Source organism: Brachyistius frenatus, unplaced genomic scaffold, assembly GCF_029030835.1.
Source record: "Brachyistius frenatus isolate BFR_SWC_R1_liver_20210118 unplaced genomic scaffold, ASM2903083v1 Contig_17, whole genome shotgun sequence".
NCBI lineage: Eukaryota > Metazoa > Chordata > Actinopteri > Embiotocidae > Brachyistius > Brachyistius frenatus.
Window position 1 is genome coordinate 1068005 of NW_027210616.1, and position 27443 is coordinate 1095447.

The following is a 27443-nucleotide window of genomic DNA, read 5'->3' on the forward strand; positions in this document are numbered from 1 at the left end:
ATGCAGGATGTGATCACACAAACATGAGAGCCAGAGCTTGGTCAAAGAGAAAAAAAAAAAAAAAAACTTTGACACACGTGGGAGAAAAGTATTTTCTTTTATCACATTTTTACTGAGGAAATGGGAGTGGAAAGGGATCTCATGGCGCTGCCTTAATTCATGCAAACCATAAACTGACAAGGTTAGCAGTAAGGGAATAGAGTAGTTGAGTGTGTGAGCTTGCAGGAGCGTCCAATGCAGGACAGGGCATTCCAGGAACAGTCCTAAACTGCACCTGTCTAGCAAAGTAATTCTGATGTTTTTACAAACCCAGGGAAATTATTTTCAAAAGGCGTTACACAAAGGCTGTTTAACACAATATATCAGTTTACTCTCCCCTCAGCACACGCTCCTCTCTTATTTTGTCCTTTCTCCTCAACTCTCCTCTCTGTTCATCCTTTTGTATTTTCTCCCCCCAGCTTCTCCCTTCTCCCTATTCTCCGCTCTCTGTCGAGTTTATGGCTGAATAAACTTGTTTCACTAATGAGCAATGACACTTCCAGGTCTCAGTCACAGTTGCCTGATAATAAAATGGTTGTGGCTTTCTGCCTCTCGACCATCTGCGAGCGTCTTTTTCAGCTCTCCCTTCTCTGGCCTTGGTGGAAAAAAACTAAAAAACAAAACCCTCCTGGTGCTGTGCCGTTTTAGCTGAGGATTTGTTTCTGATCGCTTTGGGCTGCTGTTGTGAAAACACACATCCCAGCTATTAGCTGCAGATGTCTGTTTACTTTTTCCTGACTCTTTATCCAGGGAGGGGGGGGGGGGATTTTGCCGTTTCCACTGGCAGTTACATTCCTGTACTGCAAACCAAATTCCTCCTTTTGATGACAAGAAGCTTACAGAGGAACTTTTTACCCAGGCCACCTATAAACGGGTTTCATCCTGTCTTTTTACGTCTCTCTCCATGTCCCTCAGCTGACATTGAGTTCCATGATGTTTGTTTTTGTTTCCACATATGCAACAATTACAATTTAGAGCTGTTTTTTTCCCTTTAATCCAGCAGCACAGCTTTTTTTTTTCATGTCTTTACTTTACTTTGTCTTTTCAGTATCACCTTGTTCATATCAACCCATACTTTATGCTTTCGACTTTCCAGTAAATGACTTTAATGCCACTATTTTACCTGTATTTAGCTGTGTATTATACTGACCAGAAAGCAAAGTCTTTGTGAATTATGTGCCTTAAAAGTTGTTTTTTTTTACAGTGTTTTGTAATCATCCTTATTGCACTTTACAGGAACAGCCTATTTTTGCACTCCTGCATAGAGCCTGACTCTTTCTGTCTCTGCCTCCCCATCTCTTGGCCAGACGATGGCAAGTTTGCCGAAGCGGTGCGTGTGCTCTTGACCTGGCTGGAACGAGGTGAAGTCAACCGGAGGAATGCCAACAACTTCTACTCCATGATCCAGTCCTCGAACAGCCACATCCGCCGGCTGATGGGCGAGAAGAGTCAGCACGAGAAGGAGATGGAGGAGGCTAAAGAAAAGTTCAAGACCGCTCTGGCTGGCATACTGGCTCAATGTGAGTTTTTAACAATCACACACACTTGGATGTAGGATATTTTTACTGTATATGCTAAAAGTAATTTTTTTGATTTGGCCAAAGCAAGTTCTGCTTGTTGTGCTGTATATGTGCAGGAGGAGGATGAGATGAGTCAAATCGTTTCTTGGCTAAGTTTATGGTTCAATGTAAGTTTCATTTTTAGTACAATACACAGCATATTAACAGAACATGGTTTACAGCAAGGCAAAGACAAAATCCACAAGACTGTTGTGCTTGGAGTACTGAAATCAGCTGAACAGTAAGTACAATATTGTTGACAGCCCTTTACATTGTGCACAGAGCTTGTACACACTGTTTTAAATACCTACCTACACACCGTGGATATAAAGGCTGAGTTAAATGGCGTCATAGAAGCCACCTTGCTAATTTGTTGTCGGGAGGATGGCTTTAAGGTAAGTTGAGAATGTTTCTCTGGACCAACAGAGGTCTCCTGCTTGCTTTTTATCTTTGGAGATAAAAAAAAAAATATTCTAAAAACCAGAGGTTATATTGTTGTTGGTATTCATGGAAGAAGAGAGGACTGGAATGTAATATTATTAAGGTTGCCTTCAGATGAAAGTAGTAAGTACAGAATACAGTGGAGACCAAAATTGTACAGTAAATGCATGCACAGCTCATTTGAGTTGATGAGAAATCAAAGGCAAAACGTCGGGCTCCTGCAGCTCCCACCTCCGACAGCTTCGGCTCTGCAGCTGCTAGTTTACACCACAGCCTGCGGTGCTTTGTCTCCTCAGATCCCACCACATGCATGCAAAATTGAATGTAAACATTTTTAAAGACAGCATTGAGTTTGTGGTTCTTGCTGTTTCATATACTGTTGATTAAGTAAATAGTACACGTAGAAAACGTAATGTGTTTGTTTGTATAAGCAGGAGACAGGGGCAGACCTGTCGTCCTTGTATTAGCCTTCCCCAATTATTTCAGCCCATACAAACACATCCCTATTCATGACTCTGCCTCCATTTTGGTGAATTGTTGTTGTCTCATTCAAGAAAACTCTGAGGTTTTAAAGGTTTCACCTGGGTACAACTGTCACAACAAATACAGTCTGTGTACTTTCTTACTTGCCATCCAAATAGGTCTGTCTATGATTTGCACTTTGTCTTTAATGGTGTCTAGCTATGCATATAGTTTTAATTTGATGTGCCCATGTTGTGAAATAAGTCTTCTGCTGTTACCTCACTGCGGTGGAAGTGCAGAGAATTCAATTTTGTGTTTTTTTGTTGTGCTCAAAGCACTGAAAGAAAAACATTTCAAAGACTCAAAAGGGTTTTGCTATTCCAGAAACAATGTCCCTTTTCTAAAGATAATTCACAGACCTCGCTGTGAAGAGTGTCTATTTGAACTACTTTCTGCCATATTGAAAACAAGTAGAATACAAAAATGTTTTTTCACACATACACGCATACACACACACACGCACACGCACACGCACACACACACACACACACACACACACACACGCGCACACACACACACACACACACACACACACACACACACACACACACACACACACTTGCATATAAGCTCTGGTCTGAAAGTCCATCTGCACCCATGCCTCTCCTCTTTGCCTTCTCTATCGATCTGTTCCATCAAATTACAGGGTGCTGGGAAGATGCTATTGATCCCTGAACTGTTCTGTCTCTCACCTCTCTGCAAACTCACACATACACACTTAACTGGCATGCTTATTGACTCCCCTACGTGTATATTAGGACCTCTGAGATACACAGACCACCCATGCTCTTCTCCATGACCACCCACCTGACAATAGATAAGTAGCTGATAGGTGAATGACTGTTGATTTACCGTAGCGAAGATAAAATCGGACACAGAATATATTAACCCAGAGCAGCTGTCATCGAACACATCGCGCGTAGAGTCAGTGGATACATCAAAGTTAAAGGTTTTGGCCTGTCGCCTGCCTCTAATAAGGCCCTTTGACCCAAAGAAGCATGCTCAGCTCAGTCCAGGCTCAAGTTTCTACACTGCTAGAAGTGTTGAGCTCTTCCTTTTCCAAAGAAGAGAAGCATCCGCACAGGGAAAATAAATCAGGAAGTCTGTTTTACTTCCGCAAGGTGGTATCCTTGGGCAAGGTTCTTGAGAGGCTGCACAGTGGTCAACAGTGGCACACTCAAGAGAAGGTTATTTATGGCAGCTGTCGGTTGCTGAGCTAAATTTCCCTCGATGAAGAATAAATCTGCAGCCTGTAGGTATTCCATGTTCATATCAGGGTTACCGTAATTTTCCCTTTTGTTTACTTGAACATTAAAGTTGTGATTATGACTGGGAACATCTGTATAATATATCCGACTAGCTGTTAAAATCTAGTTGGCGCTGGCAAAAAAAAAAGGCAAACAGGTTGTCTCATATCAGCCAGAGTCGTTCATTAAAGGAAATATCCTGAAATTGAATAGCTGTATTGAACAAGCACAGTATTTGTAATTCAAACACTGTGCACACAGTTCAACTGTGTAGCAGCCATTACTGGTGGTTTTAGCAAACACTTTGCTTTCTAGGTAGTACGACGTTATTAGCAAATGACGGCCATCTTGAGTTATCAGATGATGTAAACGCTGTAAGTTGTAAACGTTGCTACCTTCCTTCCCACATGAGGTGAACAAGACTTTAGCTCCAGTAAGTCTTTGTCAACATGCCGATGTTGATTGAGGTATGCAATTCATCATGCAGATATTTGGTTACGCAAAACAAAAAATGTTCGACAAATAAGAGCTTTTGGCTAATGCGACAAGGCATTGTTTGACATGAACCAGTGTATTATGTAGGATTTAGGTTTTCTGGTAGAAGGTATGATTTAATAAAGTGGGAACTATCTGATCACCCGTTTGTATAATGATGCACTGGCATCAGCTGGTAAGTACAACACACGCATGCACATACATATAAACACACACAGACACGCATAGTTCTTTACAGTCCTAGTTGACTCCACTTTCTCACTCCTCTGCTCCTTCCCAACTGCCCTCTGTCTTTCTCTCTCTCTGTGTCTCTGGATGGTCTCTGGTCCTTCCCTGCATCCCGCCACAGTTGAACAGATTGTGTCTGTATTCCAAGCTGCTTCCAAACAAAAGGCATGGGACCATTTCTCCAAAGCTCAGCGCAAGAACCTGGACATGTGGCGCAAACAAGTAGAGGTTAGTACACTTTGATTTCATTCTGTTTTTCACTTAATTAATGTAAAATTAGACCTTATCCCTTTTTGTTCGACATCTGTCTCACTGTAAAGTTCTTTTTATTTTTCTATTGATAGTTAAGATGTTTTCATTAGGGCTACATTATGATACTCAAAGTGAAACATGAGATGATAATTAAGGGGAAGAGCAGAGTCCTCATTAGAGTAAGTACTTTGAATGAAGCAAGGCTACAGAACAGGCACCTGCTCACTCCATCCAGTGTGAGATCCAGACCCAGACTGAGGTCCAAACCTCTGCCCCTCCCTCATCCCCTCCCTCCCTCCACCCCCACCCTCCCCCGTGAAGGGATACAAGCTGCTTGGTGAGTTTGTTTCCATCTCTAAGGGTGTCCTGGACACAGGTAAATCTATACTCAAGCTTTTTTCCCCTGCACCACTGAATTTTAAGATTTTTTTTTTTTTTTTTTTTTGAGTAAATGATTAAGGAGGACGTCTTGAGACATAAAAGCACATTCATATTTAAATCTCAACAGCATTTTTGTCATCCACTGTCTGCTCGCCACTTTCTCTCTCTGCCAAATGGAACATTAATTGGCATGATGATGATGATGGGTTATATGTAATGGAGGGCCTGGAGGGTGTTGCAGTCCTGGGTCTAATGGACCATATATGAGCATATCTTGGTAAGTTTCTTAGAGCCTAAGTATGAAGAACAAGTGATTTGAGTTTGAGTGTAATTAAGACATGCACACACAATAATAACAGTATCCCACACGGCAGAAGCAACAATCATCTCGTACAAAAACTTCTCTTTAAAAGGTAGGTGTTGCAAAAGCAAAAATTTTGCTCTGATGCTCAGATTTGCTGCAGAATTATGAAAAATACTCAAATGAATAACCTCAAATTTTACCCATCTAGAACAGTAGTTGTTAGAACTTATGCAATTACTTGTGTGAAAGTCTCCTAACACAAACTTGTGAGTAAGTAGGAACCCGGATGATGCATGTTTATATGAAGCTGCCTGCTTGTGTGACATCAGAAAAGACCACTTTTGTTTTATTGTCTTGCCTCCCTCAAACCTTTAGGGTCTCTCTGGGACACACTCACTGGAGAGTCACTCTCTTATATGTATATAAACTGTATTCGGAAAGTTTTAAAACCTTTTATGTGGATAAAAGAGTGTTTACATCAGGCCTCGGGGACTTGTCCATTCTTTCACAGGCCTCCTTTATAGAGTTGCTGTTTACACACTGAATGCATCGGGGAGTGCAGCATGAGCATTGTAGGTGGATACTCCATTACTAAATATGTCCTGATTCAAGGAAGAAAATTGTTTAAAAACCAAGATTATAAAATTGTATGTTGTTTTCCTATAGGTATTTTACACTTTATAATATAATAACATAATACAGTTTGTCATTCAGACAATAGACTCCACATAATTTTGTGCATTTGTGTGAGTGAGAGACAAACAGACATTTGAAGGGATTTCTCCTCAAGCTGTTGTGTTAGCATTTCCCTGGTTTGAGTCTGTATCTTTGTCTGTTACATATCCAATAAGGAATTGGCCCAGAACCAGACCTGTGAAAAGTGAGTGTGCCTCGTGAGGTCACGCTCAACTGGTAAGATTTAAAAGCCCACTAAAAAAAGGTTAGAGGTCAATCAAAAACTACATATATATATATATATATATATATATATATATATATATATATATATATATATATATATATATATATATATATATATCGACCTGACCTTGCCATTCCTCCAAACACTATGGAGCATTTTAGCCTCTCAGCTCATTGTTTTGGTTTTTATTTTGGATCAGTCTCACCAATCAGCATCTTGTCAAATAGCTTCAAAACCAGACTGTATGCTTCCTGTCCAGTACCAAACAGCGGACATAGTTGGAGACAAAAGGTGAACTCAGCGGGGCATTCAGCCACTAAACAGCTGCCCCCACTACTCAGTGGAGAGAAAACCAGATTTAAAAGCTAGATATTGGACTTAGATGTTCAGTTTACTAAAAACATAACTCCGAATAAATTCGAATCGTGTTTCTTGTCTAGTGGACAACATCGAAAATTAGTCATTGCAGATTTAAAGCTGTATTTAAAAAACATTTTTTTTAAACCTCTTGGAGGTAGAATGTTTTAAACACATCCTCATCAAAAGCACAACCTTACTACTAGTGGCCTCATCAAGTTGACTGCTCATCTGAAATGAATTCAAGCCCAACATTCACTCATATTTTATCTCATGGTTCATGAGAAACAAATTTGTGGCTTTCTAGATGCTCAAATTTCCTCACCAGTGACTTTACTCTGTCATTTATTGCTGGACTGGTAGAGTGCACTCAGCTTTTCTGAGGTGGAAGCCGCTGCCTTTGGTTATATATGTGGGGGTAGTAAGAGCTGGGAGATGCAACCATACATTCTGTGTGAAGGTCAGAGAACCACAATAATGGGCTTAAAGTGTCAAAAAGATGCATGCAGCTGCAGAGGTGGTTGACAAATATTTCATTTAGTCTTGGCACAACTGATAATTCCTTTAGCTTACATGATTAATGATCAAAAATATGGCACAATATATGTCTATTTCCACATTGAATACCTGCCTTAGAGGCTGCAGCACTGGCAGCCACTGGCCAGAGTAAAGAGCATGGGTAAGTAAGTACAGTTGTTTACAGTTGGGCTGGTTTATCATCAAACAGGCAGGCAGTTTCACTCTGTCATATTGTATATCCAGTCTGTTTTCTCTGACCTGGAGCTGAAATATGGAGGAACAAGCAGCAGTGTTGAGAAGCTGCCGCTCCCAGGCAAAATCAGACAACAGCTGCCCGTCTCCATCAGTGTTTTTATGTGGTGTGGGTGATTGTGTGTATGCAGTGAATGTGTGCACACCAGATGGTTGTGTGTCTGCATGTGCATGTGCGTGTGTAGAGTACCTGTTTGACCTCTGCCACGGGCCCAGGCCGATAACGTCAGCTGACAGATGGTTGTAAGTTGATTTACTCCTTGGCAGCTTTTTGCTCCCTTCAGCTTTTTAGGAGTTTCCAGCCTGTTATTTTGAATTATTATTGACGTATCACTCATGTCTCTATCCACTGGTGGCGTTTGGACATACTGCATATAGTATATACAGTATATACGTGTTTCAGTACACTCTTGCCTTTGAATTACGCGAAAACCTGTTTTCATGTTTTAGTCTCATTCTTTAATTCATTGAATGTGTGAAACGTGTACATCTAACCTGTTGATTACATATCCCTAAAGGCTCCTAAAGGTCAGTTATGCCTTATTACGCATTGTCACTGTATTAAAGCGCATATCGTGGATGAATGTCATTGTATACACCACTTTACACACCTAAATACTGTAAATGAGTCAAGTTGCAGGGGAGAAATGTATCTTGGTGAGATGGTATTGATCGATTCCTTGCCTGTCTCGAACTCTAATTTCTCTGGAGTCAACTGGGGCTAATAGCCTTTGTTGAGCTGCAAAAACAGTTAAATCCCAACCTTTATTATAAGATGTGACGTGCGTTCTATACATCAGCAAGTCAAGTGCTCATCTAGTGTCGGTCACCTTTTCAGCCAGGAGCTGTGATGATTCAAGTTTATTGCTTCATGTCTAAAAAAAAACAAGGTAAAATATTGGGCCTGTCAGAGCTACTCAAGAACATGTAAATTTTTTTAAATCAATTTATCTCAGTTGACTGTGCTTCAGACCTCCTAGATGTAGAGACACTGTATATTACTGTAGCACTGACTTATAGTCACAACTGGTAATTAAAGCTGATTGGTATTTACAGGCCCATTTTATCAGACTGTATGCTCTCGGTTTGGTGTGAGCATCGACTGTCTAATGTGAACAATGTATCACACTTATTTTGTTTGTATGTTTTGGCTTTCTCTCGAGGCAGATCTGGAAGGTTCGGTCTTATTTACAGCCAATCCAATTCAGTGGCTCGACCTTAATCTTTAAACCATTTTGAAACCAGCTTCTGGTTACCGGTCTCCAGATGGATGTAGTCATTAGTGAGTCTGTCTGCGAGGGTGAAATGAAACAGAGAAGATTGGTATTTTACAGTTACTGCTGGTGTTTCCAGATGTACGCTCAATTAGCATAAAACATGGGCATAAAAAAGCGAACAGTAGGCAGGATGTTAACCGAGACACTTGTCATGGTTTGTCGTGATGAATCGGTATCTTGTTAAATTATGGAGCTTTGACTTCATTGTTAGAAGCTGTGGTTGTTCGTATTGCTGCATTATTGTAATAAAACTGTAGGCTCTTACTGTATTCATCCTGCCATGTGCCATATCGCTATGCTAGAGAAGGATCTGAGCCCGACCTCTGAGACCTTCCTTTTCATCTTTCTTTATCCTTTCTTATGCATTGATGCATTAAAAGGATTCCGTGCAGCTCATGCTTAATGTTAACTGTAAAAGTTGTTACTCACCGGATGATGGTACTCCTTCTTGTTCAACACCTGCTTAAATGTGCCTCACCCGTGAGTCTTTGCAGTTTTGACCTGCCCCTCTTCTCATTGTGTTTTGCAGGAGATTAGAAACATGCACAACGAGCAGCTGATGGGCATCAGACGAGAGGAGGAGATGGAGATGTCGGATGATGATATGGAGGACGTCCCTGACAGCAAGGACTCCGAGGACTCAGGTATGCATATGCATGCACGTACCCGCAGTTCATCGCTTCTGTCATCTTGACAGGATGTACGCCGATCGAGATCTCCAGAGGATGAACGCGGGGTCTTTAAAAATAACCGAGGGAGACAGCTGTGTTTGACTGAAATGACAGTAATCATCCACCAAGCATCCGACGGGAATCTGACAACTCCGCATGAATAAAAAAAAACACCTTCAAAGTACAAGAAGATGCTGACACCGTGCACGCTTTACTGACTTCATGTTGAACATAACTGCCGAATGACATTCACCCCGGTCCACCCCATTGAATGTACACATAAAAGTGTGTTTGTGTGAATCCGACCAAACCTGCCAGCTGCCATCTAATGTCAGATTTGGGGTGCCACTGAAGTGCCATAATTTTCCGTTTTCCCCTCAAAGGAGTATCTTTGTGTTTGCTGAAGCAACAAAAACTAATGGTGCTGCTAACGCTGCTAATCTCTCAACCCCCATAACAATAACCTATAAGTCAAAAGTATCCACCAGGGCAACATTCAGAAACAACTCACCACCGCATGTAAGGTTGTCTCTCATCCTATGTCCTGTGCCTCTCTGCGTGTTGTTGTTCCCTCTTTATGTACTCTTTATTCTTTCCTTTTAATCAGCCTGATCTCCGGCACTTGCAAATATGACAGCATCTCTAATCAGCATGCAAATGTATGTAAATGCAGTCGTCAGCTCAGACCCTTCTCTTTTGCAACCTTGCAATTTTGCTATCAGTAATTAGCATTGCTGTCAAAGAGCTATCATTTTGCTCAATGCTGCTGGAAAGGCTGAGCTGACAGGTGTTAATGTGACACTTCTTAGTATTTGAGTTTACAGACTGAGTGTTGCACCCCCTTTTACTCACTAACCTTTAAGCAAAGGGGGCATGTTTACACGTCAACCAGCCCGGCTACAAACACCTGTGTTATGACTGCAGCCTCTTAAAAAGTGAATCGATGCTTTGCGTCTGACTCGTGTTCAGAATAGAAAGCAAAAGAAACCGCCTGCGTGCATGACTGTATGCCCCGGAGGTGTGTGCGTACAGGCGCGCTCGCGGATATCTGCAAGTCGATAGCGCTGCCCGTTATGTAACCGAATCTGGCCAAGCGGTTGACATCTCCTCACACCAAGTTGATGAGGCCCTCAGATCAATACTCTTCTCACCTCAAACCTTCATTTTGCTGGGAGAAATGTGCACACAGAACTCAGCGTGGAGACACGGAGAGACACACACACTCACTCACTCAGCAAGAGTTCATTAACAGTGCCAATGGTCCTCCATGATAGACTGCAGGCAGCACTCATGAACACCCACACAAAACCTAACAAGACACACTCTCTCACACACACACACACACACACACACACACACACACACACACACACACACACACACACACACACACACACACACACACACACACACACACACACACAGGATGGGGCTTATCTACCCAGTTCAGTCAGTGTATTGCACTTTCCCAAAGAGCTTCAGCTCGAGGCTCACAGCAGGAGAGCAGAACTGATAATACTGGACATCTCAGGAGCTGAGCAGGTCTCATATAATAATAGCTCCCTCCATCTAGACTCTATGCTTAATAGGTCAGGTCAAATGTCCAATACAGAGCTATTGGACAAAACACTCTGGGATTATTACAGCTTTCAGTCTGCGTTAATATACTGTAGGTGTCTGATCATCAGACCTGGAGTGGAGCAGCTTCATTTGAGAAATCAATTTTTTTTAATTTTTTTTTTGACCTTGTGACTGGCTACCCTATAGCCATAACCTGACTGCATCACAGGCCTGTCAATCAAACAGACACGCCCCCAAAAACACAGCTTTTTGAATCTTATTTAGGATTATTTTCAGATGGACCGCCAGAAAACTAATAAGAAGGAGCGACTTCAGCTAACAACACCGAAATAACCAGCCAACCTCTAGCAGCACTCAATGGTATTGCAGTTTAAAGCACTTCTGCATTGTACTCATTTTTAGACCCGCAAACCACGTCCACTTTTTTATACAGTCTATGGCTTGAACCTGATATTTTTTTCATGTAGTCATCAGTGTTTTGTATTGGTGATTCAGCTGGGAAATTTCATGCCAATCCCAGTCAAGAAGAGCTCACACTATTAGTCACATAACATTGTGTTTGGGAAAAAAAGGAAAGGATTTAAAAAAAAGGTTTTCAGGGGCTTTAATGTCACCTGGTTTGTAGACAAAAACAAGATCATTTTCTTGACACGCTGTGCCCTTTTGGAACGGGCAGAGATGTTTTTATTAGCAACATCTATCAAACGGACATGTGCTATTCTTAATTTCAAGATGTTGAGAAGTAAAAATGGGTTCCACTCTTTAGCTATTAGTCTCTGAATTTGAATGCTTTGATATTCACCTCCTTTCCTGTGCCTGCTCTCAAGAGAATGGAGAACGATTCAATCATAACTGCAAATGTCACTGTCAGACCTAACGACCTCTAATATTTTCTTTTGTGGAATTGTCTACATCTCCACAAAAGGGTCGGGTCGGAGAAAAACTTTAGAGCATAGCCTCAACAGCCACACACCAAAAATATTGAGACGCAGATGGATAATAATTTGGGTGTCGAGAGAATGACTGGAGCCATAATAACCAGCATATTTCAAAATGTTCTGTGTTTCCTGTGTGTAGCTGTTTCCCAAGCAGAAGCCTTAAAGGAGGAGAACGACTCCCTGCGCTGCCAGCTGGACGCCTACAGGAACGAGGTGGAGCTGCTCAAACAGGAACAAGGCAAGAACCAACCAATCAGGAGCGAGGAGGACAGCACTCACTCGCAACAGCTCAGCTTCCTCCAGCAGGCTCTGCAAGGCATGCAGAAGGTAATGCTCATTATATATACGCACACACAGACGCATACAGCTGCTACCTTCCAGTCATCTGTCCAACAATGAGATTTTATCTCCTGTTCTTTACCATTCTGCACCAAGATCTTAACCCATCGAATTTTCAATGCGAGATGAAAATCTTGACTGTGATTTATTCATGACACAGCACTTTCAAGGAGCTTAGGAGCAAGTCGAAAAGTGCAGCTGTGAAGAGCGACTAAAAAAATATAATATTTTCAGGCTTACTCGTGTTGTATAGGAAAACATGTTCGTTGTTAGAATCAGAGGGTCATGTGCCGTTGTTCAAACAACACCCAGGCGCGGCTTGGAACAAACCCAAGGCTATTAAAATAATTTCAGTCCATTTGTTTAAAGAATGGTATGAACAATATTGGATTTTTTTTTCTTTCTTTGTAAATGTGCCTTGAATCTCAAACAGTAAGTTTGCTTCTAAATGCTGTTGAAATGCTTCTTCAATCTTCCATTCTCAAAGGAAACCCAGCTCATAGTTGTATACTTTTTATGTCCATGAAATACAACATATACTATTTTTTCAGGGATATAGAAATGAAGTTCTTATTTCTATTCTTGTCACTGGTGTTTACACAAGCGACAATATCAGAAATTGATATTGTCGCTTCTGTAAACACCAAGAATTTTATTTTATAAAAAAAAAAAAAGCCTAAAAATGTGAAAATGTAATCCGAAGATCAACTGACCAAATATGATCAGGAAGAAATTATGGTAAGAAATCACTACCATAAAAGGAGTTAAAAATAGAATTATTGAAATGCCGATGCTGTGTAATACGGCATGTGTGTATGTTTCTGAAAGATGTGTGCAAAATATCTGAAAGGACAGGAGGCACAGACAAATTTACGACATTAATAATAATGATATATCTTCAACAGGAAAGATAAACGTGCTATGAATATTTGAAATGAAGTGACTGTAAACAGTTTGCTTTTGACCTTTTATCCTTAACTGGAGGTCATTATTCTTCAATAGTCTCACCACAAGGTCCATTTAGTGGCTGTTCAGGAACTTTCAATCAAATCACATGGTCATCAGCAGACTGAGAAGAAATCCAACAGGGATGATAATTCCCTGAAGTGCTCAGAATTAAGGGGGACAAAATATATTCTAACATTTATAATTTCATGTCAATGAGGTGAAGCCTATCTGCTGATGATGATCATGTGATATGATCAAAAGCTCCGGGACGGTTATGGACCGTCGGGTCTTCTTAGCACTAAATCTTAATGGTACAGAATAACCAACTTTATGCACTTCAAAAGAAAAATAATTGGTACATCACAAACCCTCAAATTTCTCTTTTTTTAAACATGAAAGAAGTTCTAAATTGACTCATTCTGACATTTGTGAAGTGTCCTCACTTAGCTAGCTGTCTCAGGTGATGGAAATGATGATCGATTCATATTTAGAAGAAGAGAATCCATTAAGTTCCTGCTGTTCATTTCTGCTTGCAGAGAGTAATTACCTTTCCAACTTGCGTCTCTCATGGTGTGTTTATGAAGAGATTAGGAGAATGGATTAAATGAACTGGAAGACAGTGAAATTGGATACCTCTCCTCGCCGGGGTCCACATGTTGTATCACGCAGTCACTCAAATTGCAATAAAATACTATCACCATGTACTGGCAACCTGTTTCCCCTTTAGGGAATTAGGGTGCATGTAACTAAAAAAGTAGTCGCTGTGCGGATGAAAAGTGGTGACTGTTAACATCCATCTGCGACTCACGGCACCTCATTTTGTTCAAATTAACACAGCCGGAGAGTAATCTTTTCATCTGTGTTTAGGACAAAAAACTCCAGAGGACAACTTGGAGATAGTATAGTTGTTAGCTATTAAATCTTTCTCGGTACTAGATCTTACGCCATGCAAAGAAAGTATCGAACCTAAATGAGTTGTTTTTCTTCTTTTGATGTTTTTCTACTCTATGTAATCTGTCATTTTATTGTTTATACTCTCCTGACACATAAATGAGAGAATAATAAGACAGCAGATAATACAACAATATTTTCTCTCCAGAAAATGTTTCGTAAAGCTGTAATTCACATCTAATTGTTGTTGTTTTTATATCAAGTGGAAATTCCAGTTACCGTTGTAGGGATTTCATGCTGAATATTGATGAAACAAATGGCTTAGCAATTGAGTACGAGGTTAGTGTTAGTTCACAGTCGTAGCGTCAGTGCCTCAAGCTTATCTATTTTTTTTTTTTTTTTTCCACAGCAACTGTTAAAAATGAGGGAAGAATTAAAACAGCGGGAGGCCGACCTGGAGAAAAGTTTGGAGGACAAGCAGCAGCTGCAGAACCAAATCCAGAACCTGAAGGAGGGTCTCCAGAACCTGCAGAACGCACAGCTGATCCAGGTCAGTATGACAAAAGACACACTTTTTAAAGAGAAAGGGGAAGTATTGAGTAAAAGCAGCATGTTTTCTTTGTGCGTTTCATAGGAGAGTTCATTTCTGGGTTATTTTCTTTGTTTGAAAGTGAACATTTTCTAATCTGCACTCTAATATTGAAAGAAATTACTTCAAGACATTACATTAAGTTTCCAACGCGTGAAAGAAATTGAAGAAATAAATCATCAATAAACAAAAGGGCACAATGTGAATGTTGTAATATGTAGTTTGGGGTTGAGAAAAGGACTGAATAATTTGTACTACTTTAAACTCTTTTTCTAAGCTCATCAGATATCCCACAGTAGCTACTTTGGATGCATTTTCATAATATCAAAACTGCAGGGGAGGGCCGACCATAGAGCGACTTACAATTTCTGACTTCAATAAGTGTTCTGCTGTTCTCCGTCTCGCTTTCCCTCTCCACAGCTTATTTCATTTTTTTCTTTTTTAACACACAACATAATTGACTCTTTAATTTCACATTTTTCCCCAAAAAAGTTGATATTGCAGCTTTTACATTTAAGCGGCTCGATAAAATGAGTTCCCTTCATTCGGTTTTATTTGTTCAGAATAACATGCCCCATACAAAAACTGTTATAGCCAATAATCATGTGCAGGACTGTTTGTTATTTGCTTCTGCATTACAGCAAAAACCTTTCATTGACCATTTTAATTGAAAGAAACATTTTCATCCAAGTCATCTACTGAATTACAACCATATTATATCTTTAGTCTCTTTACTATACGAGTTCTGATCTTCTCAGCAACTATTTTGGTAATAAAAATAATAATATCTGTTATTTTTCAAGCAAAAACAGGCCAAACAGTCTCGACATCCAGCTTCTCAAATGGGAGGTTTTGGTACTTTTTGTCCTCATAAATAATAATAAACTGAGTATCTTTGGGTGTTCATGTTTATTCTCCCTCACATGGCCTGCAGCCTGTTGCACCAGCTGAACAGAATGAGGAAGTGTGACTGTCTACACTAATTGCAACATTATGATTAGTTCATTTCATCTGAGATGTTGCTTTGTTCAGTTGCATCATCTACTTGCACTAAAACGTAATTAAGTCGACTGTAATCAAAACATTTTCGGACACATCAAATATTTACAAACTAGTGGACATAATTGAAAAAAATTTAATAATGGGTTACTAAGAAAATAAATAAATTAACATTATGCATTATTAAATGTAACTGTGATTAGGATTGTTATAGCGCATGGGAATATACTAATTAACAATACAAACATCAACAAATACACCGTTTTTCAGCTGGTATTAACAAACGGGAAAACGCACAACAATACGAGATGTAAACGGTCATTGGGATCTGGATGCAGTCGGATCAGTCAAGACCACATTTGGGGTAGTCAGATTTGCACTGATTGGATCTCATTACACAGTTATCCAAATGTAAACAGTGTTTAAAAAAAAAACAACTTTAAAAAAAAACTCCTGAAAATATCCATGCCAGCAAATATATTCAGCCAAAATCAACAGCTGCACAATTAGCCTATAGGTTGTAACCTGTTTGTTGAACAACAAACCAAATAGTGCAGTTTATAAGCAGCAGGATGTCTATTGTTCTGAATTGCATCTTTTCACTGCAAACACATTTAAAACACACAAAAAAAAAATCCATTCACTTCCCAACTAGAAACACACTCAGCATGGTTGATCACAGTCAAATTTGTCTCCTTACTTTTCTGCACGTGAGATTTTATTTGACGACCACCACCAACTCGCACGCATACGTCACTCAAACCAATGGGTTGATCACAAGCCAGAAACTAACAGATCACAGTGTGATTTCTTTTTCTCCACGTGTTCATGTAGACAACCGGCTGCGTCGTCAGCCTAATTGTTCTCATGCTTGTCGCTGTACTTTGCATGATGTAAACAATAAATATGGCAAAATTACCGTATTATTTTGGGGAAGCTGGTGTCGGTGGATCAGTGATTGATACAATTGCTTAGCCAGCTCAGGAATCTGCTCACAGGGGGACAAAAGACGCCATCCCCCTTGTCCCTATTCTGCGCCGAGGACAGACGGAGCAGTGCCGAACTGTTTCCACATTTCCTTGCTGCTAATATGCTGCTAATCTCACACCAATTCTTCTAACAAGCTCTGACACATCGTACAGATGTAGGTAATCGCTCATCTTGTCTGTTGACATGGCTTCAAAACTTCCCGGCATCGCTGCTTTAATGCCTACTGACCCCGACATGTCCCCGTATTGCCTCCACACTGCCCCTACTGTTCATGAGCGTATTACATCTGCCTGTTAATTTCTCAGAATGTGCAAAGCTAACACTCAAAGCAGGCTCAGGATACACGAGGCAGCCATCATACAAGTGAGTATATGTCCAGCCGTGGGAAGTTACTGCCTGCAGCGGACATTACGCTAATGTAAACCACTGATGCCGCCTCAGCGCTATGCGAGGCCATATCGTCACTTTCAGCCACTCCTGCTACATTATTCATCCATCACAACATCATGTTTGTTGAATGTGTTACTTACATCAAGGCATGTCTTTCTCCAACAAAACTCCATCTAATATTGATTCATGCCGAGCTGCACCACCACAGTGGTACACTACTAAATGCACAATCCTCAATCTCAGAAACAGTTTCAAGTTTCAGGGGTTGTTTTTGTCTGTTAGCGTCGTCGTGTTTACTAATGTTTCAGGTGTTGTCCCATATTCCCAGTGTTCAGGTGCTTATGTTTGTTAATGTGCCTTCTGGCGCGGTATGAGAGGAATGGCTGTCGTTAAAATGAGCCTCAGGTTAAATCACCTATTAAATTGGATAATAACACAAACGAAAGGCTCTCAAACCACGTGGGGATGCGCTCGGCGTGTTGTCTGTTTTGCTCTGAGACCACTTCAGGTTTCCTGAAACACAGAGTTGAATTTGTTAACAGATCTCCTCTTCAGATCAACCGGAGTTACAGAGTTGTCAATAGCTTGTTAATGGCGGGGAGAGTTGATTAGAAATGTGTCGCCACAACTGTGAGCCTTGGGAAATATGCTAATTAAATTCCTGTATATGGGCAAACATGAATCACGAGAGACAGTCTCATTAAAGGGAGAAAGAGAAATCAATTTTTGGGTGTGGATTTCGCCGAAGATTAGCAGTCATTGTGGGATGATTTGTCATGTTGAAGGGATCTCTTCATGCCATCAGTTCCCCTCCATTGGTTCAATCACTGTCCCTGCCGTCACCACATATTACTTTCACTGACACCAGTGCAGGTCATGTGAGCTATTAAACTTTTGTTATTTTGATCACAACAAAGGTCTTAATCATTTTTTTTCATATATATTGTTGTGCTTCCACTAAGGGTTGTTTTCTTTTTTGATTGATCTCTTATTTGTCTGATTAAAGGGCCAGTCCAGTGATTTTCGTATTGAATTTCTGCACGGTTAAGGGACCTGTGTGAGACACGTTAAATAATGGTGCAGCCAAGATATTCCGACTTTTAGTGTCTACTGTGAATAAAGCAAAAATTATGGATCCAACACTCCCCATAACTCAACTCAATGGTGTCTTTTCTCTGGACCCTTCCTGCTTGGTAAATGTCTTTCAGCCCGAAATGACATCACCTGGAACATTTTCATAGACTGTAGAAAGCCTCCTTTAGAGCCAAAACATGACGTTATATAACTGCTTTTCATAAGCTCAAGGTGTTGATATGCTTCAACTAGAACAACGACGGATTGTCAAATCGCATCTGAAGCTCCCTGCCACACTCACCTGTCCAACAACTTCTCTCTTAAGTATCCGCACAAATAAACACATCATTGTAAAAGGCTTAAAAAAACAAAAAAAGGATTGTCCTAAAGTCCCAGTATTTTAACTTATTGCATCTCCCCAACATTGGCTTTATGCTGTTCTGGGCACATCAACCCTATGTTGCTAAGCCCATGCAAATTGTATTTCTAAAGATTTAAATGATAAACACATTTATTTTTTTTTACACTATTATAATGTGATATGTAATAACTGTTATAAAATAAAGTTATATGACAATTTTTTTTATTATTATTATTGGGCCAGATGGATTGCGATTGTTTGGCCTTGCACTAAGTTTATTGTGTACCACCAGTTGTACATGGACCACAGTTTGGGAATCGCTGATCTAAAGTATACATACATAGACCAAAAGGATGTTCAGTTTTCCAGAGATCGAGTCTTCAAACTGCTTCTGCTGTTCAGCCAACAATCACAAAAACCACCAATATTCAACTGACAACAATATCACACAAGGAAAAGCATTAAATCTCTCTAAACGTCTTAACAAGCTGGAATCAGTGATTCTTTTTGCCCTTTTTGCTTGATAAATGACATCAACAGTTAATCAGTTATCAAATTTGCTGCAGATGAACTTGCTGTTGATTGTATAAGTTATCATTAGAGGAAATATCCTAGGAAATCAGGACGCACACCGTTACATATTTAATAGCTGACTTGTTTGTGCCAGTTTTGCCTCAGAAAGAGTTAATTATACCCACATGGAGTTCAGTGTCTCTGTCTGTGGCTCAGTTCTGGACAAGTCTAAAAATAGACAACGCCTGTGTTTGCCTGCTTTCGTGCACCACGCTGTGCCCGACCCCGTCTGTCGACATTAGTGCCTTACTTGTTTCTCACTGCGCTTTTCCTCATATGTTTCTAATGTGCCGCAGCTGGAGATGTCGAAGCAAGATGACAGAGGCAGCGAGGAGAGCGCTAATCAAACCAGCGTAAGTGGAAAAACATTCTGCCCCCCTCACTCCTCCTAATATTGTTTTGTCCGCATTCTCCCCTCTTCTGCATCTTCATCTTCTTCTTCGCCTTCTTCTTCCTCTTCTTGCTCTTCTTCTTCCCCTTGTTGTTGTTGTTCTTCTTCCTCTTCTTGCTCTTCTTCTTCCCCTTGTTGTTGTTGTTCTTCTTCTCCTTCTCCTTCCTTCTTCTTCTTCTTCTTCTTCTTCTTCTTCTTCTTCTTCTTCTTCTTCTCCTTCTCCTTCTTCTTCTTCTTCTGACTTTCCTCTGCAACCTCCTCTAGTGTCATGACGGATCATTAGAGGCCAAACCAGTTCACAGCAAAGGCATTTGTCATTGAATAAATCACTCAGACACAACTGGGCTACGAAATAAAGGAGTCATAAAGTCAAAACTGCTTCCACATGTGCATATGTCTACACACCCACACACTGACAACACATTCGCGGGGTGTTATGGATAGATTAGAAACAGAAAAAGGCCCACCAGGCATCCTGTTCCACAAGTGGAAATAGTACAGACACAGCTATGTAGGACAACAAACTCAGACAAAACCTCTTCTGATATTCTGCCTTTTTTTCTGCCACCAGTCAGATGTGAAACAAACAGCTTGATCATTTGCCTTGCGAGTCTCTCCCCCTCTTTCTCTATTTGTTCTCTTTAAACTTGTCTCCTTTTTGTGTTATTGTGTGCGTGATATGCATCCCTTTATGAGAAATATAGCTGCTGGCTCAATATCCTCCCTCGCCTCATTATCCCCCCCATCCTTATTGTCTCTCCAGATTGACGTGCGGATGCTGAAACTTTCTGATGTGTTCAATCCAATTATTTGTGTATGATTGTCTTTTATTATTGAGTGCCATGCATCAGCTTAAATTTAGGTTTGTTTACATCACATCAGAAGCTGCAGTCAAAAGGGTGCCAATGGCTGTTTATGGTAACTGTGTGTGTGTGTGTGTGTGTGTGTGTGTGTGTGTGTGTGTGTGTGTGTGTGCGTGTGTGTGTGTGTGTGTGTGTGTAGGAAGCCACCGTGTCAACGGTGGTGTCCTGCAGTCAGGAGAAAGAAGGTCCAACAGAGAAGAATCCACCGAGTCCGGTCCACTCGGAGAGGGAAGCTCTGCTAGTTGGTACGCTGACACTGCTGCACCGCCAATATCACTTACGCATACATTTGTTAACCTATGAACTGCTGAGTCGTAGATAGGGCGACATACAAACTTGCATTGTCATCATTATGCATTTCTGGGGGTACACACATAACGAGGTTTTCTATCATCGACCCGACAAAGGAGCCCACTAAAGCTCTAGAATGGTTCAATGTGTGTCATTTGGATTGAGTTACTTTGATAATTTGCAGATTTGTTTGTGAACATTCACCACAAAAGAACACATAAAACTGATTTAAATAACATGGCATTAAAATGAGCACCTTTTAAAGTGCCGTGCCTCCCGGCTCCTGGCTGCATTCGACTGCCTCTCTCCGGCTCTCTCGCTCGCCCTCGAACAAGTGTTTTTTTTGTTGTTTTTTTGTATCTTTGTGGTTTCAGTGCAGTTAATAACACAAATGGGGATTACGGCGAACACTTTCAAGCCATCTACCCTCAGTAGTCACGGTGATGCATTTACACACAAAACGTGACAGAAGTAGAAATAGACAGCTTTAGAGGAAGCTTCAAATACTTTCTAACATTTCCACCCCTGAGCAATGGCTGCATAAATGGGGGGCATTACTATTTCATAGTCTGCGGACAGTTAGAAAAATTGTTGGATGCCGCACCCATCATTTCATCTGAAGGTCCTGGGCGGGTTCTGCATTGCGCCTTCATTAGTGGAGGGGAACTCGGTCGAAATCCTGTTTATTAGCAGCTTTATTATTTCAGCATATATTGTGATTACTTGGTTAAACACAGGTTTGTGTGTCATGGACAGCAAACCGAGACTCGGGAAGTATACCAGCACAAGGTTACTGGTCGGTGTCTGGGGCTGCAGGCGCAATGCTTGATGAGTGTTCTTCTGTTTTTAAGACTCAAAGGGGGAAATGTTGTGTAAAATACGAGGAACAGCTGCAGATTCTGTTACTTTCAGAAAATCGTAATTTATCATCATTCGTTGTAAAAACATGTACTGGTAATGACTCTTCGGGTGAGCTCCGATGCTGGCACGTACCCGTAATCTACACACGCACAGAGCCGTGCTTGTTGCTGCAACAAACGTCTGTTGTCAGCCGGAGAACATGTTCATTGGCTGTTAAAGGCAAATAAACATGGGTGGTGAATTCATGCAAATACATCACCGTGAAATGTCACTGTGTTCTATCTGAATGCTCCGTTAGACTCCCAGGCAGTCTCTTAATAATTGTCAGCAGCTCCAGACATCGTTGGTGTTTCAGCGATCGATTGACCTCGTGCAAGTGGCAAAAATAAAGTCCTGGGAGAAGCATTTTTCCTCTTAAAAGCCTCGGGTGATTATGGTATTTTTTTTGCTGCAACATTGGAGTCAGTGGAAAGCTTTTGGATTTAACACTGTGTGTGTTTGTTTCAAATGTTGGTACCTCCATGCTCAATGGGTGGTTGGTAAGCAGAGGTGGAGGATTACCTCTCTCCTGGCCCTGTCTGTGAGCTGATAACAGATGGTTTGCTTGAGCTGGGGGAGAGTATGGCTTTGATGAGAGACAACAGCATCAAAGCCGTCATTAAACACTAATGCTAATCTGGATCCACAATGTACAAGAGGCTCTTAACAGTAATGGGACTCTGGGAGAAGCCATTCGAAGCTGGTGTTGCACTCGGCCAGAGGAGAGAAGAAGGAGTCAGATAAACTCTGGCGTTGTGAGCGTCCTTTGGTAGTTCGTCAGTGTTTTAAAGATGACCGAAACCGGAGGTATGCGACACGGCTCCGTGTTAACATCTTTGCATGTCTTGTTTGCTCCACCGCAGGGATCATTTCGACATTCCTGCACGTCCACCCGTTTGGAGCCAGCATCGAGTACATCTGTTCCTACCTGCAGCGTTTGGACACCAAGGTAACAGACTCACATGAATCAAAACTTGCACTGTGGAGTCGATCGACGGAGCCGGCTCTCGGTAGCGGTCCGGATTACATGCTCCCGTACAGGCTGCGTGTCGGTCTCCCGACTGACACACAGCTGACATATGGACTTGTTGTATGCCAGAGTCCTGCTGTGCAGCTGACAACACGTGATGCAAGCAGTGCTCCTAAACGCTTTGACAGGCCTGTCCTTAGAGGTGGATGGATCTTGCAAAAGTGGTCAGAAGCTTTAAAGCTTTTTAAAGGAATAGTTTGACATTTTGACAGATGTATATAGTCTTGCCAAGAGATACGTGAGAAGATTGATACCATTCATGTCTGTGCCTTAAAAATGTCGTTACATGCAGCTGTCATTTACTTTAGTTTAGCATAAAGACAGTTGCTGTGTTCCAAATGACATACTTCCCTTAGCACACTTGTGAATAGTGCTCCTACGTGTTAGGACTCTTACCTGTGTAGAACTTGAATTTCGACAGGGTTATGTTGTCCCAAGTCACACAGTAGCGTTCTGCATATCAGCTGCTTTATTTTTTTCCCCCACTGAAATGAACGTATTTTCACGCCCTCCGTTTAACACACTTAATAAACACACTGATTGCTTCTATCCAACATCAGTACGGTGGTACTTAGTGAAAAATAAACACTTTTGTCAAGTGTTCTGCAACAGCTGAAGCCATAATTGGAAAATTCTTTACGTCGGCGGTCCCTCCTTTTCCGCTACGTAGCCAAGATGGCGACCGTCGAAGGTGGAAAGTGTCCGTAGTTTCACGCTCACGTCCTAAGTGCATCATCCAGAGTACTCGTAGTGCACTGCGTGTTTCCATACACGTCAGTGCGAAAGCACTTATGCACTCAAAATAGTGAGTGTTCGTATGCAAGTACGCCATTTGGAACACAACGTGTCTTTCGTGGGAAGAGCTCGTCTGCCTCCGTCCAACGCTAACAGAATCTTCCTCCCGACACTGCTGAAGCTTACCAACTCTTACAATCCATCTTGTCTGTTTCATGCGTATTACCTGTCATTTTAATGTTTTAGATTGTTTTTAAACCATGAGTGCCTTGTTGTAGATCGTGCGGATGTTTTGGTTATGACTTTCGTAAGAGAGACCTGAGTCCAGGGAAGAGACACAACAAACATGATCAGTCAGTAACACACACAGGCAACATACTTCAAAATACTGTTTTGGAGAGAGTTAAACTTCAAAGAGAGTTTTTCCTCACTATTCTATACTTAGATTTCATAGCTTTTATGTCTCGCCATATCTGGCTAGTTGCGTGATTTCCCTTGATGCTGGAAACATATTAAAACCAGATCTTTCATTCTGTCACTTGAAGTCAAACACCACCCTCAATCCTCAGACACCCTCACTCTCCACTCCGTCTGGTGGAGCACGGCTACTTTATCCCCATCTTTCTGATGAGGCATCATCGACGTATTATCGCTCTTCACTTCCACTTATGTGAGGCTTTCAAAATGCCAACTTTCAGAGTCACCTCTAAAAACTAACACTGAGATTAATGGCCGCGTCTGCTCTCCGCCCCGACAGGAAGACCTTCAGAAAACATGGCAATCAGTCAGTCTTTACGGTCACAGTCACTGACCAAACAGGAGACGCATTAAACATCTAGGCTGAAACCGTCAGCGTACTCTTCCTCGTCGTATGGAAGCAAACTTTCCGTCAACAACGTCCACAAAGTTGCCGCAAATAAATTACTGTAGCAAGTCTATGAATATGCTCATCGCCATCCTGACTCATTCTCACACACGCAAAGAGTGTGGCGGTCTTCTCTCGTGCCCGTTCTTTTTTCTTTTCTTTTTGTCTAGTGTGCGTGCATGTGTCGGTTTGTCTATGTGAGCGTACGCCCACGCGTGTCTGTCTGTGTGCGTCTGAGTTTTCCTGTGCATCTGTTGTTCCCACACCGACTCTTCACTCTACACATCAAGCGGCCCACAGAGTTTTGTCAATATCACTGGCTAGACTCTTCAACAACCAGCCCAATCCTCTCCGCTTATCTAGTGGCTCCATACACGGGTGGCTCCATTGTGTGCAACGACACACCAGTCATTTCTCCTTGGTGGACCTTAATGCGTCCTGACATCAGGAGAGGGCTCGAACAATCCACTTATTAATTCAAGACAGTGTGGGTTGTCTACAGCAGCTTGTACAGTGGAACTTGGCAGTGTCACCTCAGGATTTCTGTTGACTGACTGATCCTCAGCCCACCCGAGTGAGTGAGTGTTTTTTGTGAGTGGAGAGGAGGTGTGGAGTGTGTGCGAGGAGAAAGCGTGGATGTAGGAGCAACTCACTGGGTGACCTAGCAAGGGCTGGTGATATTTTCATGGCAAAGTGCTGTCCTAACTGTTCACTCAGCAAAACATGCACCACTTAAAAAGTTTAGAAGGAGACATAAAAATAAAAAAATTTTTTTTTAAAAAAGCACAATTTAAAAACACTGATACGGTCAAAATGTTTGAGATCCAGGTCTCAAAATAAGGAATCTTATTAATTATGAGGTGCAGAAATAATAATAAGATAAATACATTTAACATTAGGTAAGTATGATTTAATTGAAAGCTAATTAGTTCAAATAAAACTGATAGAAATACAAGAGTAAGTCAGCAAGATCATAATTTAAAAAGACTGTTACAAACCATTTTGAGAAGTTCAGGAGATAAAAAAAGAGTTTTAAATTGGGATTTGTTGTAAGAATGAAGATTAATTGTCTTATTTTAATATGCAAAGATTAGCATTGTTGCATAATTCAGTGATGTTCTCCCTCTCTCTTTGATGGCCATCTAAATAAAAGAAATCTGCAGTTAAATCAGAAAATGTGGGAAAGACATCACAAAGAGGAAATAGCGTGTAAAATGTGTCACTCACAGTGCTAAGGTGAAATTTGGGGACCGCTAGAAGACTTTACTGCGTTTACGCTCAGAGAGAGTTAACAAATCGCAGATATGTGCAGGAGCCTGACCTCATAAAGCTTTAAAAGCCAAGAGTCAAATCTTAAAATCATCTGACAAAAAGCCAGTGAAGGACAGCAAAGGCCGGGCTAATGGACTCTCTCCAGCGGCAGGGCTCTTCACAAGCTGCAGCTGTTATTATTTCTCTACGGGACCAGAAAAAAAAAAGCACATAACTGTAGTCAAGCCTGCTGGGGATAAAAGCATGAATTGACCTTTTCCAGGTCTGCTGACAAGAGAAAAGACCCGATCTTAAGCCTTTTATTTCAGCTGATTAAAACACAACTGCACGACTTACTTCACTGGCTCGAGCAGTTTGTGACAGTTCTGAATCAGAAAATAAATCAAGGTTACGGCCTTTGGGTTTTTATATTTTCTGACATGCTGTGCAAAATAAACATAATTACTAGAGGCCCAGCTTATAAAGATATCTGGAGATATTTTTGGTCCATGACATAAACAAGGAAATATCTTCTTAACATCTAGCTTCTCATAACAGTTTGTTCTGTATCTGTGGATAATATGTCTCAACGTAAGGAATATCGAATTATAAGGGAACCGATGGACCCTTGTGGACCCCCATGAGATAAGAACAACCTTTGAAAGGGCCCATTACATGGATATGAACTATGTAGCATCACTAATACCCACCGGTTTTTTTCAGAAGTTGTATAAAATATTGTGGTACGCTGTACAGAATTTAAGATTGAATAAATCATTGTATGGGAAAGCACCAGCAAGTGACCTAAAATAGACCAAAGTAGTCTTTATTTATCAAAGATCAATTGCAAGAATAAAAACATTTCTGCATAGTTTAGTTGGGTTGTGTTTGAGTGCAGACAAATGTGTTTTATACCATGTGGACTTGGCGTGTGTCTCCGTCCCCAGATCAACACCGGTGAGGTGGAGGCTCTCCTGTCTCGGCTGCCCTGCACTTTCAGGCAGGAGCTGACCGGCGTCGGAGCCAGTCTGGAGAAACGCTGGAACTTCTGCGGCTTCCAGGGCATCAAGAGCACGTAGGCTTAACTCTGCCGGTGACACTTCTGGGACGTGGACGAGACGACAGGCAGACGAGGCAACACAGAGACACTGTGGAGACGTGAGAGGAAGAGTGCGACGCCCACGACTATCAAAGACCGGACTGTACCTGACTGTACAAGGACACAGAAGACTGAGCACAGATCTCGGGCCGGGGAAGAAATGTTGTACGAGCGTTTCAGGGACGCCGTGTAGGTGGCAGACGAGTAAAGATGCAGCATCTCCACGGTTACTGGAATGTTGACATCGAGCCGCGGCGGCGAAGTCCTCATGAGCTTGAACTCGCAGTTTCTCTGTGATGCAAAAATGTTATTCGACATAATGAATCCCCGGGAGTCTCACAGAAGAGCATCGGTTCCCGCAGTCACTGGATTATTATGTAGTGTTTGACCACGGGTGGTGGGTCGGGAGGGGGGGGGCATCGCACTGTCTGAACCGACAGGTGACCAGGGAGGTTATCGGGGTCGACCTGAACTCTTCCTCTTCACCCTCCGGCCTCCCTCCCTTCTCTTTTTGCTGTTCCTGGTTTGTAACATAGACCAAAAATGGATATATTTCTTCATTTTCTGTAAAGGCTGTTAACAGTTGCATAGAATCATTTGTTGTAATACACTGTAAATGCTGGGATGATATTTTTGATTATAAAAAGACGTTTGAGTATACGAAGATGTTCGGGTTTATTTTTATATATCTGCTGTTGAGAGGCGGGTTTGTAAAGGATGTGATCTCAGTGCAGGTGTTCAAACATCTTTAAGCCTGCCAGCCCTTGCTATCATTCCTCAGAGATACACAGAGACACACACCTGCCCAAGACAAGACAAGTGGTCTACTTCAAAGTTTGTGCCCATTCTTGCTTGAAGGGCTGCATTTTTTTTTCCTTC

The 27443-nt window shown here is 41.4% G+C and overlaps 1 protein-coding gene across 2 annotated transcripts in view; it reads left to right on the plus strand.

Moving 5' to 3' along the window:
- Nucleotides 1-27224, plus strand: part of enox2 (ecto-NOX disulfide-thiol exchanger 2) — a 170116-nt gene extending 142892 nt beyond the window's left edge. For both annotated transcript variants that reach the window (XM_069694213.1, XM_069694214.1), the window contains 9 exons: nt 1347-1559; nt 4653-4759; nt 9325-9439; nt 12125-12312; nt 14573-14713; nt 19436-19492; nt 20533-20638; nt 22448-22533; nt 26413-27224. In XM_069694213.1, coding sequence (XP_069550314.1) covers nt 1347-1559; nt 4653-4759; nt 9325-9439; nt 12125-12312; nt 14573-14713; nt 19436-19492; nt 20533-20638; nt 22448-22533; nt 26413-26544 — 1145 coding nt within the window. In that variant the 3' untranslated portion in view covers nt 26545-27224. The remainder of the gene's footprint in view (nt 1-1346; nt 1560-4652; nt 4760-9324; nt 9440-12124; nt 12313-14572; nt 14714-19435; nt 19493-20532; nt 20639-22447; nt 22534-26412) is intronic.
- The last annotated feature ends 219 nt before the right edge of the window (nt 27225-27443 follow it).